This window comes from Gavia stellata, chromosome 25 (assembly GCF_030936135.1).
Source record: "Gavia stellata isolate bGavSte3 chromosome 25, bGavSte3.hap2, whole genome shotgun sequence".
Lineage (NCBI taxonomy): Eukaryota > Metazoa > Chordata > Aves > Gaviiformes > Gaviidae > Gavia > Gavia stellata.
The window spans coordinates 12,434,971-12,449,731 of NC_082618.1; the positions used below are offsets into that span (position 1 = coordinate 12,434,971).

General features: G+C 48.8%; 1 protein-coding gene across 1 annotated transcript in view; it reads right to left on the minus strand.

The window, feature by feature from the left end:
- Positions 1-14,761, minus strand: part of MNT (MAX network transcriptional repressor) — a 44,246-nt gene that overhangs the window by 14,896 nt on the left and 14,589 nt on the right. Inside the window, exons 2-4 of the mRNA XM_059829393.1 lie at positions 13,303-13,879; positions 10,196-10,237; positions 9,378-9,489 (exon numbers count right to left, since the gene is read on the minus strand). Of these exons, the coding sequence (XP_059685376.1) occupies positions 9,378-9,489; positions 10,196-10,237; positions 13,303-13,879 (731 nt within the window). The remainder of the gene's footprint in view (positions 1-9,377; positions 9,490-10,195; positions 10,238-13,302; positions 13,880-14,761) is intronic.

The window sequence follows — 14,761 nt, forward strand, 5'->3', positions numbered from 1 at the left end:
GGAAAAAAATGGATCCATTTTTTCTGGATGCACTGTTAGCATCCTGTGCAGAAGCAGCTTCGCTGTCACACCAGGTCACCCAGCTTCCCACGGCCCGCCTGGATCCTCCCGCAGCGACAGTGAAAAGAAAGAGGCAAAAGAAGTCACAGCTGCACACAGCAAAGTGTTCAGGTAAAACCGGAAGAATTGGCAGGGCAAGTCCAAGGCATAGGCAGGGTCAGAGTCACTATTCATTTTTGATAAATAGCAACTGAGACAGGGAGCCTTGTAAAAATCTTACTCGTATTTCCACATCCTCCAAAGCACATTTTATCAGTATTTCTATCACATCAGAGTACCACCGACACGACAACAGGAGATTAAGCTGATACCAACTTCCTGCTGCTGTACGACAGACAGTTTCCAAATCCCCCCCATTTATTATTTTGTAGTTGACGATGTCTAGCAAGGCTGCCACCAACACCTACAACTGCAACGCTCTGTACAACACGGGCTGAACTCTGCGGCACTCAGGCACACACAATGATGACTGTTTTCTTGCAACTATTTGTTTGTAATTTTAATCTGTCAATAACTACTTCACTGTAATTTTGAAGAGTACCAACACACCCCCTTGCTACTGCTAACAAGAACAGGAATCCAAACCACCCTCGTAACTTGTGCCACGGGGCCCCGACCTCCTCCCCGTCAGGCTTTCAGGGAAGAGCAAAAACACAAACCAGACCCAACAGTTACGATGCCAGTGGGGGTTTTTGTTTGGTTGGGAGATTTGCCTTGTTTTAAAGGTAGGCGACTTCTGCTATATTACACATAAAATAAAGGCCGTGCAATCAAGCTGTAATTATCACTGCTTTCGTCACGTCACGTGCACTCTCTCCTCTCCCGTGCCTGCTCTCTGACACCAGATGACAACCAGTACGAGCAACGGCACCCAAACAGGCTACAACACAACCATCATTTCGAAACCCCGTGCTGTGCTCCACTTACAGGTCACTTTGGTTTTTACAACCTGGAGTGCTTCTTTAAACTACTACTTAAATACAGCAGTATGATAAATGTGGATTCTCTAACAATTAAAAAAACATGTACAAGATTTAGAATGCTGTTTACCCTTTCCAATCTCTCGTGTATGAGTCAGAAGTGAGACACTGTTAAAAAAAAATCACCATCCCTTTTGGCAAAGGTTAAGACACAGCTTCCACTCCCTCAACAAGGTTCAAGCACTGGGCATTTTTAAACCCTCTACTGCATGACACATTTTGTGGCCGCTCCTGCAAATAAAAATCCCCTGACCGCTCTCTGGATGGAGCCTCCCTTCAGGCAGCTCATGCTGCAGCTGGGGAGGGATGGTGGGGGATTTGATTCGAGACATCCGCAACTGCTCAGGAGCCCACATCAGTTTTGGCGGATGTGCCAGCTCGAGTACCAAACCCTCTGATTCCAGAAGGGAATCCCACGTTTCTTCTACTCAATAACTGGGCAAGTTATCCAAAGGGAAAACGATGTCAGTGCTACTGCATGCAAAGCAGAGTCCCAGGCTACATGCTGAAAGCTATTAAAACACGCCCGACAGTGGAAACTCGGTCCGGCTGGCTCAGACTGGCATGCTGAATGCCAAGGGACTGGAAGCTCTCTGATCATCCCCCGGCTTCTCAGGTTGAGCACCCCGTCTCCCGTATCGACACAGCCCGATGTCGTGCCTCTGAAGCGAAAATCAATTCTTCAAGGACTCCATTAAGGGCAGCAACTAGACCCTGCACTTGCTGTGCATGAACAACTCCCACTGCCTCCAGTGGAAGCTCAGCCCTAAGTCCTAATTCTTACCTGTTTCACTTTTTTAAGCAGGCTCCAACTCCCTTTACTTCACTATACACTGTTTTTTAAAGGTCTGATTTCTCATAGCTTTCTGAAATCTACAGATGACACAACGTTGCATGACCGCAGCCTATTGTTGCTGGAAGCCTTTATTATTGGCAACGAAATTCAGGCTAATTAGACAAGACAGACTCAATTGATCAGGTCAGGTAAACAACATGAAGAAGCACTGCTTGGCATGTGAGTGCTGTTCACGTGAAGGAGGCACTGAAAGTACTAATGGACCCAGTTCTCACTAGACAAGTTTTATAGAAGTATATTCACCTAATAGCTGGCACAGAATAAAAAAAATAACAGCTACAGCTACACTTTTCAAGGTGGGAAACTTAATTGGATTCAGCATCACAGTTTGGCTTATGCATTTTGATCAATAATCCAGCCGCTACAGTGCTTGAATGTAAATGAGCTCTATTCTTTATACAAGACCTAATGCTAACGTCAGATGTGTGGGTTTTCTGTCTGTGGTACGGTATCTCCCTACACCAGGAACTGGAATGATTGCAGCGCCCTCGTTTACCTACGTAACCCCTAAACCCTAACTTAAGCACTACCATGGGACTTTAAAAATCCACTGGTCTTGTTCTGGTCCTCTACACTAGACAGGGATGAATTATTGTGTTCAGGCACTGATGAAGCGACCAATAAATAAAACCAAACCAAAAGAAGAAGAGATGCTGTTGTTATTAACAGGAAAATTTAACAAACGTGAAAACAGTATCTGGTGTGTTCACATGTCCACAAGATCAGCTTAAAAAGGACAGCACAAAGGATATTTTTTTTTTTTTTTTTTTACATGCAATATTTAGGCATCCTTGGATGGAACTTTGTATACATTCTGCCCTTGAGGGAGTCAATTCTGTTGTTTATTGTTGGCATAGATGGGAAACTGCATCATTTTTAGGTGCACAGCGTGTTGCTTCAGGCAGTTTGAAAAGCCAAAAGAGCCTAGATGAGGACAGACAATTTAAACACCTCATATAAACAATTAGCATTATTGATGAGCACAGGTAAGGCAGTTCACGATGGATTTCTACTCCTGGCAGGAGGTCAGGAATCAGCTCTGTAATTTATTGTTTGTCTTACACAGCACCCTGTGCTCTCAGCTTTGTCGGTGACCGTTGAGGACATACCACACGGACAGGAGAGGTGGCAGACGAGCGCACGCTGCAAACAGCAGTGACAAAGGAGAAGCAGGCACGAGGGAAGTCAAAATAACCAACGTGCTAATGGTGAAAAACCGAAAGAGTCTCCTGCACCGAAGTACAATGACTGATGTTGACACGTCCTCCACTGCAGGATCATGGGGTTTTGTTTACGAAGGGACAGGGTCCATTCTCCTGCCTAGGATAATCACTTCTCCCTTAATGCCTATTTCACACCCGTGCCCATGGTTTGAGTTCGCTGAACTACTATTTTTCTTTCCATCTGACAATGATCTGAGACCTATGAACTTTTGTCCTTGCTTCACCTTCAGTCTAAAGCAGTTACATATGACAAAGGAAAATAACATCGATCAGGGCAGCGGTGACCTAGCCAGCAGGTCGGCTGAGGCCACAGTACGGCCGTGTGAAGCCAGTTCAGCTCAGGAAGCCCATGTTTGATATCAGATGCGGAAATTAGGCACACTTCCCTCAAAATGAACAGTGCAGTAATTTCCTTGGGAATCTAGAGAGATGTCAACTACCTTGAGTCCAGTACACCATGATTTTTTTTTTTTTAGCATGAACATTTTTTTTAGCTCCTGAGGAAGGCATCAGACCACGGAAACTGTGAGGTGCCGCTTCCACTCACTGCGGGGAGTCGGGAGGGAGCTGCAGCCCAGCACCTGCCCCAGCCTTGGGAGGGCAAGATTTCCACCATGGAGACGGAGACTATTCTACTTTGGTAAAATACTTCTCCGGCTAGCTGGTCTACAGTTCAAGTGACAGCAAGAGGCCTGCAGCCTGTTCGCACAAGCAGTCTTGTGACTTTTAAATGGCTTTGCCACTCATTTATACATTTCTCTAAGTGCATACAACAAGGGAAATCAAAAGATTGGTTTGCAACAGGAACGTATCTGGGTGATTCCTGGGAAGAGTATGGGCATAGCCCAAGAGGCAAGTGTTCAGCTAGTGTCAGTCGGTGGCTTTGCTCCCACAGCCGACAAGTCAGCGGGATGTGGGGTACAACGCCGACCCTAGCTCCTGGGGCAGAAAGGAATTCTACCCTTCCTGCCCCTTCCTGAGGCAATAGATGATTTATAATGTGACCACTTTGTCCTAAGTTCATCACAGCTATTTTCTATCTCTAACACTACAAGCAGCAAGAAGGCCTGGTAAATGACTTCAATGAATTTGTAAGCAAGGTCCATTTCTTAAACAGAGCAAATACTCCTCTGTAGGACTAAGGCCCGATATCTGTCATCGCAGAACATCCCCTCCAGTACTTCTGCAAGTATCTAAGCAGCACAGGCAGTAGTTCGGATCACAGCGGCGCCCCGCTTCGCAAGCTTCAAAGGATTTTACTCTTTGCCTCTTGCACGCCCTGGGAAGCTCAGCTTTGTCTAGTATTTTGTAAGCATGTTATTACTTAGTCAGCATTTGACTCTGGTTGTAGTGGGGAAACTGGCAAACAAGCAGGACTTGCAGCGCGACCTGCAATCTGCCCGGCTGTGGCTGTGCTGCTCGCGAGCTGCCTCATTTTGGCTGTCCCGACATCACCTGGTGAGCAAATCGCCTGGATGTCGTCTTACACTAAATACGCAATAGAAAATAACCCCTCAAACTGGAAGGTGTTCAGGTACCACAGTGACAGGCACAGTTTGAGAACACAGAAGAGAAAACAGTCTTGCTTAAGGGCTTCAATTAGCTTCTAACTAAGATGATTACAACATTTCCTAGGGGGCAAGGAATCCTTCAAAGAGAATCAAATCAAAACACCCAGCTGCACAGACGTCCTGGCTATGAACCGTGTCTGGTGTCTTCTGCGCAGGGCTCCGCTCCCCAGCCGCCCCAGCAGCACCTTCTCCAGCACAAGCGAAGCGCAGTGCAATTCCCTCTCGCAGCATGGCTCTCCGGTGAGGCGAGGCTTGTCCTGCCCGCTCTCTGCTGCGGGACACTTCGGCGGCGCGTGCTGGCCTGCCCCAGCCAAGGGGACAGGGCTCCGCGCTCTCTCAAAGCAAACAGCGTTTTCTTCCCACTGCATTTTTTCCCACATCACTCCACGCATCTTGGAAACCTTCCAGAGGCCTCCAACGTTTTCATTCACGTTTTGCAGGGAGGAAAGCGCAGAACGACGGGCGAGGTGGCCCATGTAACAAATGTCCTTCGTCACAGGCTCTGCCGCTCGGGACCGGAGCCCACCCCGGTGCCGGGACCCGCAGGGAGAACTCCCTCAGCTGAGGGCCGCAGCACAACAGCCTACACCGCCTAAAAGTGAACCACCATTTAAAACGACTGTTAACTTCCAGCTGCGTTCAGCCTAATTTCCTTTGTGCAACAGTGTGTTTAATTGCAGAGATTCTAATTTACTGTTGCACAGCACAAGCCCCACTCTAAGGATAAATTAAAATGACAGCTCCATGGGAAGTTCGGAATTTAACTTTCTGACTTATCTGATTTGATGCAGACACAAGTATTTAAATCCAGCCAAGGAAACAAACAGCCTGTTTCTAAGAAGTTCCAGCTGGAATGGGGAAAAAGGATTTTGCAGGAAGAGCGGCTGCAACAATTAGTGTACTGTCATACTCCTTGCGGGCACAGATCATCAGCTCAGCAGAGCTTCAGGGCCGGCGCGCTGCACTCCTCCTCTGCAAGACTCGTTCGGGTTTGGTTTTTTGGTGTTTTTTTCCCCTTTAGTGAAAAACTACTTTGCTATATTGAGAATAAGAGGTTTTACTTTTAGATCTCCTTTATACAATTCCCCTGTTCTCTTGCCAAGCAAGAGAGGTAAGCACCAAGCCTGACAAGCGAAATGCGCTGAGTCTGGTGCGCGATTTGCTGCCAAGAAGGCAATGTTTCTTTTGTTTTTTCTTGTAACCATGACCAGCTCTGTGCTCCTGCCTGCAGCCTCGGCTGGGATTCATCTCACCCCCTTATCTGGTAAGAGGTGTCCCAGCCCAGTCCACAGTCCCACCTGTGCTCCTGTCATCCCTGGGGAGAGGCGAGCCTCATCTGCAGGCAGTTCACCCCATCCCCGCACCGACGCACGTTACTTTTGTTCAGACAGATCAAAGCTAGATTCAAACTGAATTTAAAAAAAAAAAAGAAAGATTCATTTCTAATTTTGAACTCTGAAAATTCAAATCGGATTTCTAATAATCTTGGATTTTCAGGCAAATGAACAGAGCGCTCAAATTTTTAACGCAACCGCATCCCGTGATCCATGGTGAATCCGCTGCCAAGGAAAACACTCGGCTGTCGGGATACTCCCTGCTGCTTGCGAACTCGAGCGAGCAGCAGCCAGAGGAGGAGAAGGCGAGGCGCTGCGAGCAGCGGACGCGGTGCCAGCAAGGAGGTTACACAAGCGGCACGGCCCTGCCGTGTCCACCACCCGCAGGGCAGCAAGCCAGCCTGGCTGCTGGTGCCGGGTCAGGCAAGGTCGTGCAGCCCGCCGGCTCGCTCGCCGGCCGCCCCGGGCAGGCAGTCCCGCCACGCAGGGACTGGTGCTCGCCATGTGCTCGCTGCACACGTGGAGGTGGCCGCTGGCTCTGGGACAGACGGGAGGGCAGGCGGCCAGGACAGGCCCGAGGTCACCGTGACCTTCGCCGCCATGGCAGGCAAGCGCCTGGCCGCAGGCTGGCTGACCGACCGCCTCCTCCGCTCTGCCGGCACCAGCCCAGAGCCATCCCACCAATGGACGGACAGACGCAGCAGCGCGCGGGCTGGCCCTGTCCCAGCGCTGCAGCCACCCTTGAGCTGTCACGGGTGATGGGGCAGCTCTTCTCTGCGGCTCTCCAGGCAGGCTCCTGGCAGGCGAGCTGGCGCTGCGCCCCGCAGCCCACGGCCTCGGAGCTTTAGTCAGGCGTTGCTCCTGCACACACCTCCCGCACCCCACCTGCGTCTTGCCGGCTCCCAGCCGCCTGCCCCCCAGCCTCTCCTCCCATCCCGTGGGGCCGGCTCAGCGCCGGGCTCCTGCAGCGCCCTGACCCCACGCGTCCACCACAAAACCAGCTCCATTACCCTTAAGGCCACCTGCGAGTGGGAAGCTGGAGAGACGTTTGGAGAGGAGAGACATTTGGACAGGAGAGTTCAATTCCGCTGCACTGAAACTGGTGGGAGAAGTGGAGGGTTGCTCCCTGCACGCTCCCCGAAGCCAGCCCAGAGGGAAATGCAGGCAGCTGGGGAGTTCCTGAGACATCGGCACCGCATACCTGAGAGGAGTCTCCTCAGCAATTTCTCCTGCAAGACGCCTGTGGTGCACGCAGGCAGCACTGCGGGTAAACCAGAGCTGTGCAGATACAGCCACCTATGGCACGTTGGTTCCCCACACCGGGATGCAAACATTGTGACGTTAACCATCAGAACTTCTGCATTTTCACTTCACTGAATGATTAAATACACTGCAATTAGACCACCCCGAGACCTCCTTCAGCCCCAGATGGTGGGTACACAGAACAGCACGGACACACCGGATTAGTCAGGTCGACAGACCTGATCCCAGTCTAGTAAAACAGACTGGATCCACGCGGGGAAAAGCAGTTCAGAGGCGGCACTGAAATGGACCCCGAGTGACAGAAACCTAAAGGAAACGAAATGCGGTTCTGAATCTGTGAATACCTTCTGGACCATCATAAAAGTAGTTTACACTTCCTAAGATGATGTGACAGGAGTTTAATTCCTAGTGATTTACAGAGATGTTGGCACACATACGTGTAAGTAGCATAAAACTGCACTGCATCCAAGCCTCAAAGCATTTCACCACAGATCCAGAGAAGAGGGAGAGGAAGAATCGGCCATCCCCACTGACATCCTCAAAGAGAATTTTAAGCTGTCTTCCAAAAGCACAGAATAAAAATGCTGCCAGAGAGCAGAGCCTGTTCACAGATAGGTCTGCACCTGCATCAATATTCACAGAACGTCAGCTACCACGCCAGAAACATCTCCGTTTGTGATATCCTGACTCCGGACCAACTCCCGAACGCAAGAGCAGGCGATCAGATCACTCCATCTCCCTTACTGCTAATGGAAGCTCATCTCTACCAACACCAGCCTGTCTGCAATCAAATGAAAGGCTCAGATCTTTCCTAATGTCCATTAGGCTGCAACACAACCACATCTCCAAAAATGACCTTTTTAAGCAACAGAGATTTTTTCCTTTTCTTTGCCATCCTCCAGCGGCTGGGCACCATTAGAATTTGCCCCAAGCAAAGGCTCTGCACCAGTGAAGACTAATGAGAAGGGCTGAGCTGGTCTAATTCTGAAAGGTGATGAGTAATTACTGACTCTCAAAATTAAAGTTGATGCAAGCAGTCAATGTCCAGTACTTCTGAACATAGGAATGAAATGGTATTTGAGAAAGACTGAGGAAAATAGGAAGAAAGCGAGGAAAAAACACAACACTTTACTGTGGAAAAGCCCATTGTGAACAGTCCTCAGCACCCTTTATTCCAGCCAAAACGTATGAGATCTATCGGATCTCTTCACTTGCACTGTAGATTTAGCAACTCTTCCCACTTTCCAGGTGAATTTTAATTGCATTACATGCTATTGATTTCACAGTCACAGAGGACATCTCTAAGAACTTCTTTTGTGCGACCATTAACCACTTTTACAAATATTAAATATGGAAAACGTGCTGGATAAAAACAAATCAATACACAAAGTTGACAAAACTGCTGACAGTGTCAAATATGAGATAAACAACAATAAGCAAACACTTACTTCACTCAGCCTGCAAACACCACAACTGAATTTTCTCTTTCCTTTCTCCCAGACTCATTCTTAGTACCCCATCCACCTACAGCTTCACACTGCAACCCCAAATTCCAGTCTCTTCCTGCCTCCAAGCAAATGACCTATACTTCTCCATCTCATCAAAAATTTTAGACATTTGAAACGTTCATGGAAGTCTGTCTGGTTTGGTAAGGCAAACAGAAAACCTCCCAAAAACATATGGATTCAAATTCACCCTGGTCCAAAAAGGAGCAGCTTAAGTTTATACAGCCTGGATGTCCCTCTTTAAAATCATCTGAATTACCTGTTCGCTAAAGTGCAAGTCACCTTAAGTCCATCACCATCGCTGGAACGGATGACTTGCGGTTAACCAGGAACTTCTAGTACAAGGAGACTGCATGAAGCAAGTCCTCCTACAAGATCCAAGTGTTCTGGAAATCTGCAGTTTATAAATGACTATGCTCGCATGGGCAGAGAAGGAGGAATGGGAGTTTTTCTCTCCCCCTTCTCCTTTGCACTACAGAAAGCAGATAAGTAACTTGGTTTAGGCAAAGGTAGCACCGTTCTCTGGTTTCAGTAGGTAAAGTGCTATACAACGACAGCCAACAGTCACCCGAACGCTATACATACCTGGATGTATCGCAAGGCACTCCTTAGGACACTGAGGTTTGAGGTCTTCTTGTCATCTACGTTGGGGATGTTGCGTTTTAATGTCTCAAAGCATTCTTTCAAATGCGCACGTCTAAAGAAAACACAGGTGGTTTGTCAGCTTGTGGGAGCACACACCAGAAATCAATTTAGCAGAGGGCTAGAGCTTAATTGGGGCCTTAATCCAGCAAAGCACTTACACATGTGCATAGCAGTCACCGACTACCTGCATGCTTTCTACAGAACCAGCTCAATCCAGCAGAAAGACTATGGGGTTGTATGCCTGGATTCTAGTCCTAGCTTTGTTAGGAAACCATCGTGTAATCGTAAATGAAATATCTCATCTCCCTGTGCTGTTGTTTCCACTGTTACCGTATTTCCGATTTAGCTAGTTAGACTTACAAGAGTTGTGGATCAGGAACTGGTCTTTATTCTGTATTCACACTGTACACCGGCCCCGACCTTGGCTAGTTTATTACTTCAAATCAAAAGAGAAGTTACACCATTATGCACGTGGGGATTTACTTTGCAGGATCAGGGCTTTGCAGGGTTATTGTAATGCAATTATGCAGTGAAGTAAAACATACTGGGAAGCAAGAGATGCAGAACTGAGCTATAAGAAAGCAAAGCAATACCGCAAGATTCATTAAAAGTCACTAAGAATTTTGTTCAGGTTATTTGTTAAACAAACAAACAAAAAACCACCAAAGCCAAACAAATATTGACAGACTATAGGCCAAAAAAAAAAAAAAGGGAAGGGGAATTACAATAAAAAACCAAACCCCTGGCTTTCTACGCACCTGTTCTTCTCCAATTTATTATGTACTTCCCTGGTCCCAACCCTGTAACCCAAACAGAACAAAGATAAACTCAGTGTCAGGTTTAAAACTATTGCCATTCAACCTGTACTTTCAGCAGTGTGTGCGTGTCTAGGATATAGCGGTAAATAGCAATAGAGCAATAGACGTGTTCCGATATCACTGTTTTAATGCTAGTTGCATATATATTTCTAACTATACTGTATCAATATAAAATCCGTACTTTACATGCATGTTAGATGGGATAAGCATTATGCGTATACTGCACACAAGATACAAACAGGCAGGCGTATAATGTGTGTATATATACACAGACACGGCTACTATCAACAACAGGGAAAGACACAAAGTATGAATTGTATGTATTTATACAGTACTAGATAGCCCAGATTCTGACCCATTTCTGATCTACGCCTACACTCCAGTGGGGTAAGATTTATGCAGTTTCAAATTAAAGTGTATGGGACTTGGCAGACGTACTTCAAACCGCTTTAGTTTTTTCACTGTGCCTGAAATAACACAGCTGAGCATAAATATGGAATGAAGTAATCCAGGAATCCTCCAGTCACTGCTAAAGGAAGAACCAGGGTAAGCTTCTGTGTTTTGGGGTTCTGGTCTGTCCCCACCCCCCAAATCACAGGAATACTTTTAGGAAAGGCCAAACAAATCCATGTTATCTTAGTTTTTCAGCTACAGTGGTGATAAAGGACATTAGTAGACACATGGAGATTTCAAATATCTTCTGTACACTAAGCGAAGTAATTATTTGCCTTTGGCTGAAAATACACTGACATTGAGGTGAGCATTTCAGGAGGTACGTTAATATTTAATAAATATTCAGGTATTTAAAAATAAATATTTGACAGCCTTTTCCCATGAAACATTTACAAGCTGAAAAAACCCATCTTTTCTGTGCTTATGTCTAAAGGGGTAATTCTGGGGAGACAAGGAGCATGCATCTTGGGGTACGCCATCAAAACGCATTTCAGGAAACCTTTGCAACTCACTCAGCATCAGATGGGTAGTTTTCTGGTGTGCCTATGCCAAGAGCTCTAGAAATCCTGCACAGTAAAATGCCAAGAGCTCTAGAAATCCTGCACAGTAAAATGCTCTGATTACGGGCACAGACATGGCGGTGATGCTGCGCTTTGCACTGGGACAACAGCCCTCCCAACTTGCCAGCAGCAAAGCTCGGCGTGACGGCACAAGAGCAGTTTGCTGGTGCAGCCACAGCCATCCCACTGCCAGGACAGCTGCTGCTCAGACAGCAAAACTCCCCGCAGCCTCCACTGGTACCCCGTGCCATCGGAAACCCCCTCTCCACCCATCTGAACCCACACAACAGCATTAGTGACAGGTTCGCTTGATTAAAGCCCAAATATACTTATCATTTCTGCAGCTGAGCTTTTTATAGGTGAGCTCTAAAGTTCACAATCTATCTTAGAGGAATTATATTGGCATTTTACAAAGGCCATTATCTTCACAAATTCTTATCTACATTACTTTCACTGCTTCCCTATATGCATTTTGGGATCTCTACATCCCAAAGGACACTATGACCTCCTTTTTTGTCCACTATATCTTACATCTCTTCCTGCTCCCGCAAGATGATACTGAAACTACCGCTCCTTGCATGGAGGCCGTCCACAGGGAAGGTCAGTACCAATTCACAGCCTTGTGCTCCTCTCACAACTGGGTTACAGCAGGTCTGCATTACAGCTCAAAGCAAACGTCGTAAGGACCAGAGGGCCTGGGGAAAAGAAAGGGAACTGCCACATCCTGACCTTCTGATACATTCAAAATACTGAGCTCCATCCAGGAGGGAGCAAAAGGCAAGGCCAGATTTTGCCCTGGCCAAAACATTTCTCCCGAGCAGATCACTACCCCGGAAAGGACTACATTTTGTCTGGCTCTGCTGCTGGCACTTGTTGAGGCTGGGTGGACCAGAGCGACTAGCGGGGCCTCCAGCTCTGCTGGGTCTATCTCCGCACGGCAGCCTGAGCCATACTGGAGCGGGACAAGGCTGTCGCTGCTACGCTGCACAGCAAGGGGGGACTCCAGCTGGCATTTTGTCTAGCAGCATCTCCTCTGAACTCCTGACCAGACCCCCACCTCTGCCCTGAAACCAGGGGTACATTTGCTATATTGCACTGAACGGGCAAGACACACAGAGCGGCTTTCTGCCCAGCCTCCCCGGGATCAGCACGCCATTTTAAACACCACTGCAAAGAGTCATCTGCCAGCTGCAGGCAGCGGGGAGAATGGTCAGAGGTCTGGACAACGTGGCCCAGGAGGAAAGACTCAACAGATCCAGGTCATTTATCCTGCAGGAAGGAAGACTGAGGGGCCAAGGGAAACAGGTAAAAGCTTGCTGCAAAGAAGAGAACAATTTGTTCTCCTAGTCCACAAGAAGTAATACCAGACTACGTATTAGGATACTGTGGTCTGGAAACTACCGCCAAAGGAGAAGACAGAGTCTCCGCTAGCCAAAGTCCTTAAGAACAAGTTAGACAAACACTAACCTGGAGCAACATCAGAGTCACAAGTCCTGTCCAAGGGTGGGGACAGGTTAAACAGACTTCAGTCCCTTCCAGCTGCAGGAGTTTTGAACAAGCAGGAGCCCCTTAGCACTTAGAGCACTAAGAAATTGAAACAGCTGCTAAGGTGATCCCTGTCCTGGGAAATAAAACCTCCCAGATCACATCCCAGTTTTCAAGAAAGTTCCTGCAAGCAACATTGCTGCACGACTTCCCTGACCAGTATAAGCAGAGACCTTTTGCCAAACATAATACCAGATGCCACCTGAGATCAGACAGGCAGTGCTGCGACTTGATTCCTAAGACAGTTCTGGCTTAGAAAAAGAAATCCGTGTACAGAATCCTACAGTGTGTAGTCAGGGGGAAAAAATAAAAACCATCAAGCTAAGAAACCCTGCTATCAAAAAACCAGACATCCAAACATCCACGGATCTTGCTATTTCTGGTCTGACAACTCTTTGCAAAAGCAGTAGCTGCTCCAGGTCGATGCAGCTTTCGGTATCTTTTCTGTCTGGTCCCTCTCGGAAGCCTCCACACACAAGGTGCACTCACCCTCCAGGTCTCTTCTTCTGCTCATTTGGTTTCGTGTCTTCTGCTGGAGCCAGCTTCAGAGCACCGAGCTGCGGCGGCGCTCCCGGGTGCTGCAGGGGCTGGTGGGGCTGGGGCTGGATGGGCTGCTGAACCACATGGTGCTGGGAGATGGCCAGGACCGGCGCTGCGTAATGCTGGAGCTGCTTCGGGCTGCCCGACGGGGGTGTCGCAGCTTTACCGTCCGGTAGAAGTGGGCCCGGCGGCCTCTGGATGACCGGCGCGACCGAAGATGCTTCCTTAGTGACACTGGGAGTGCTTACGAGGGGCTGGTGGCGTTGTACGAGCGGCGGGGACAGGGTGGTCTGGGCTGCTTGCTGGGGGGGGCTGGTGACAACAGGGATGGGAATGACAGAAATGGGGGCTGCCAGGGGTGGGGGCAGTGGGGGGGCCGGGGCCGGGGGGGAGATGGGCACCAGCAGTTCGCTCCGGGGCTCCTCCGGGGGAATGGCACTGTTTGCCCGTGGCGCGCTGGCCTTGCCAGCCTTCTTCTGCTCCTGCTCCCTCTCCAGGCGGAGCTTCTCGTGCTTCTCATTCTCCTCTGAAAAAGAAACACCAACAGTGATTAAGGCGCTTCCTTGACCTTCCCCATCCACAGGCCTCTAACTGGGCTGGTGACTAACAGCCTGCGTTTCTGACAGGGAAGTGGGGGCCCCGGGGGGGAATGCAGCCCGGCCCACAGCATGTCCCCAGCCCACAGCAGGACCTGCGCCCCTGGAGATCCATCCCGTGTCCCAGCCACGCTGCACCTTCCACTCATTGCCCTTTCACTCCAGCACGCGCTATTTAAACATAAAACACACGCTGCCCCCACATTCAGCCCTCAAGACCAAGCTGCGAGGCAACTTCTGGCTCCTCCGCCGTTTGCAGCAACCCCAACGTCCCCGGGGATGCCACGACCGCAGCAGCAGATGAAAAGCGATGCACCACCTGAGCGACCTCCTCCGCCCCCGGCCCAGCACCGCATGCAGAGAAATGGCCTGACCCAGCCACTTCGCACTCCCAAGGTCCAAACCCATAAATCGCAAGGCCTTTCTGCCAAGGGAAAGAATTATTGAGCTGAACAAGATTAATGGACCTTCAAGAGCTGCGACAGGACCGGCCGGAAGCCTGTGGCCGGTCCTTGGAGGGATTCGGTGCAGGTGCAGGATCAGTCCCCCTTGGACAAGCCTGCAGGGATGGACTCAGCACCCCAAGTGATGCTTACTTGTACAACGCCTTCCCAAAGTCCTCCCCCTGCTTGTGTCCGTATGTAAACACATTGCTGCGCTCTATTGTATAGCAGAAGAAATCGATCCACAACAAAACATTTTCAGTTCTTCCTTTTCTGTTTTTAAATTGGCAAAGAGCTATTGAGCATTTTACCAAGAGGCCCACCCTGGCCCTGTGACAGCCCCAGGACAACACCAACGTCCGCTTCCAG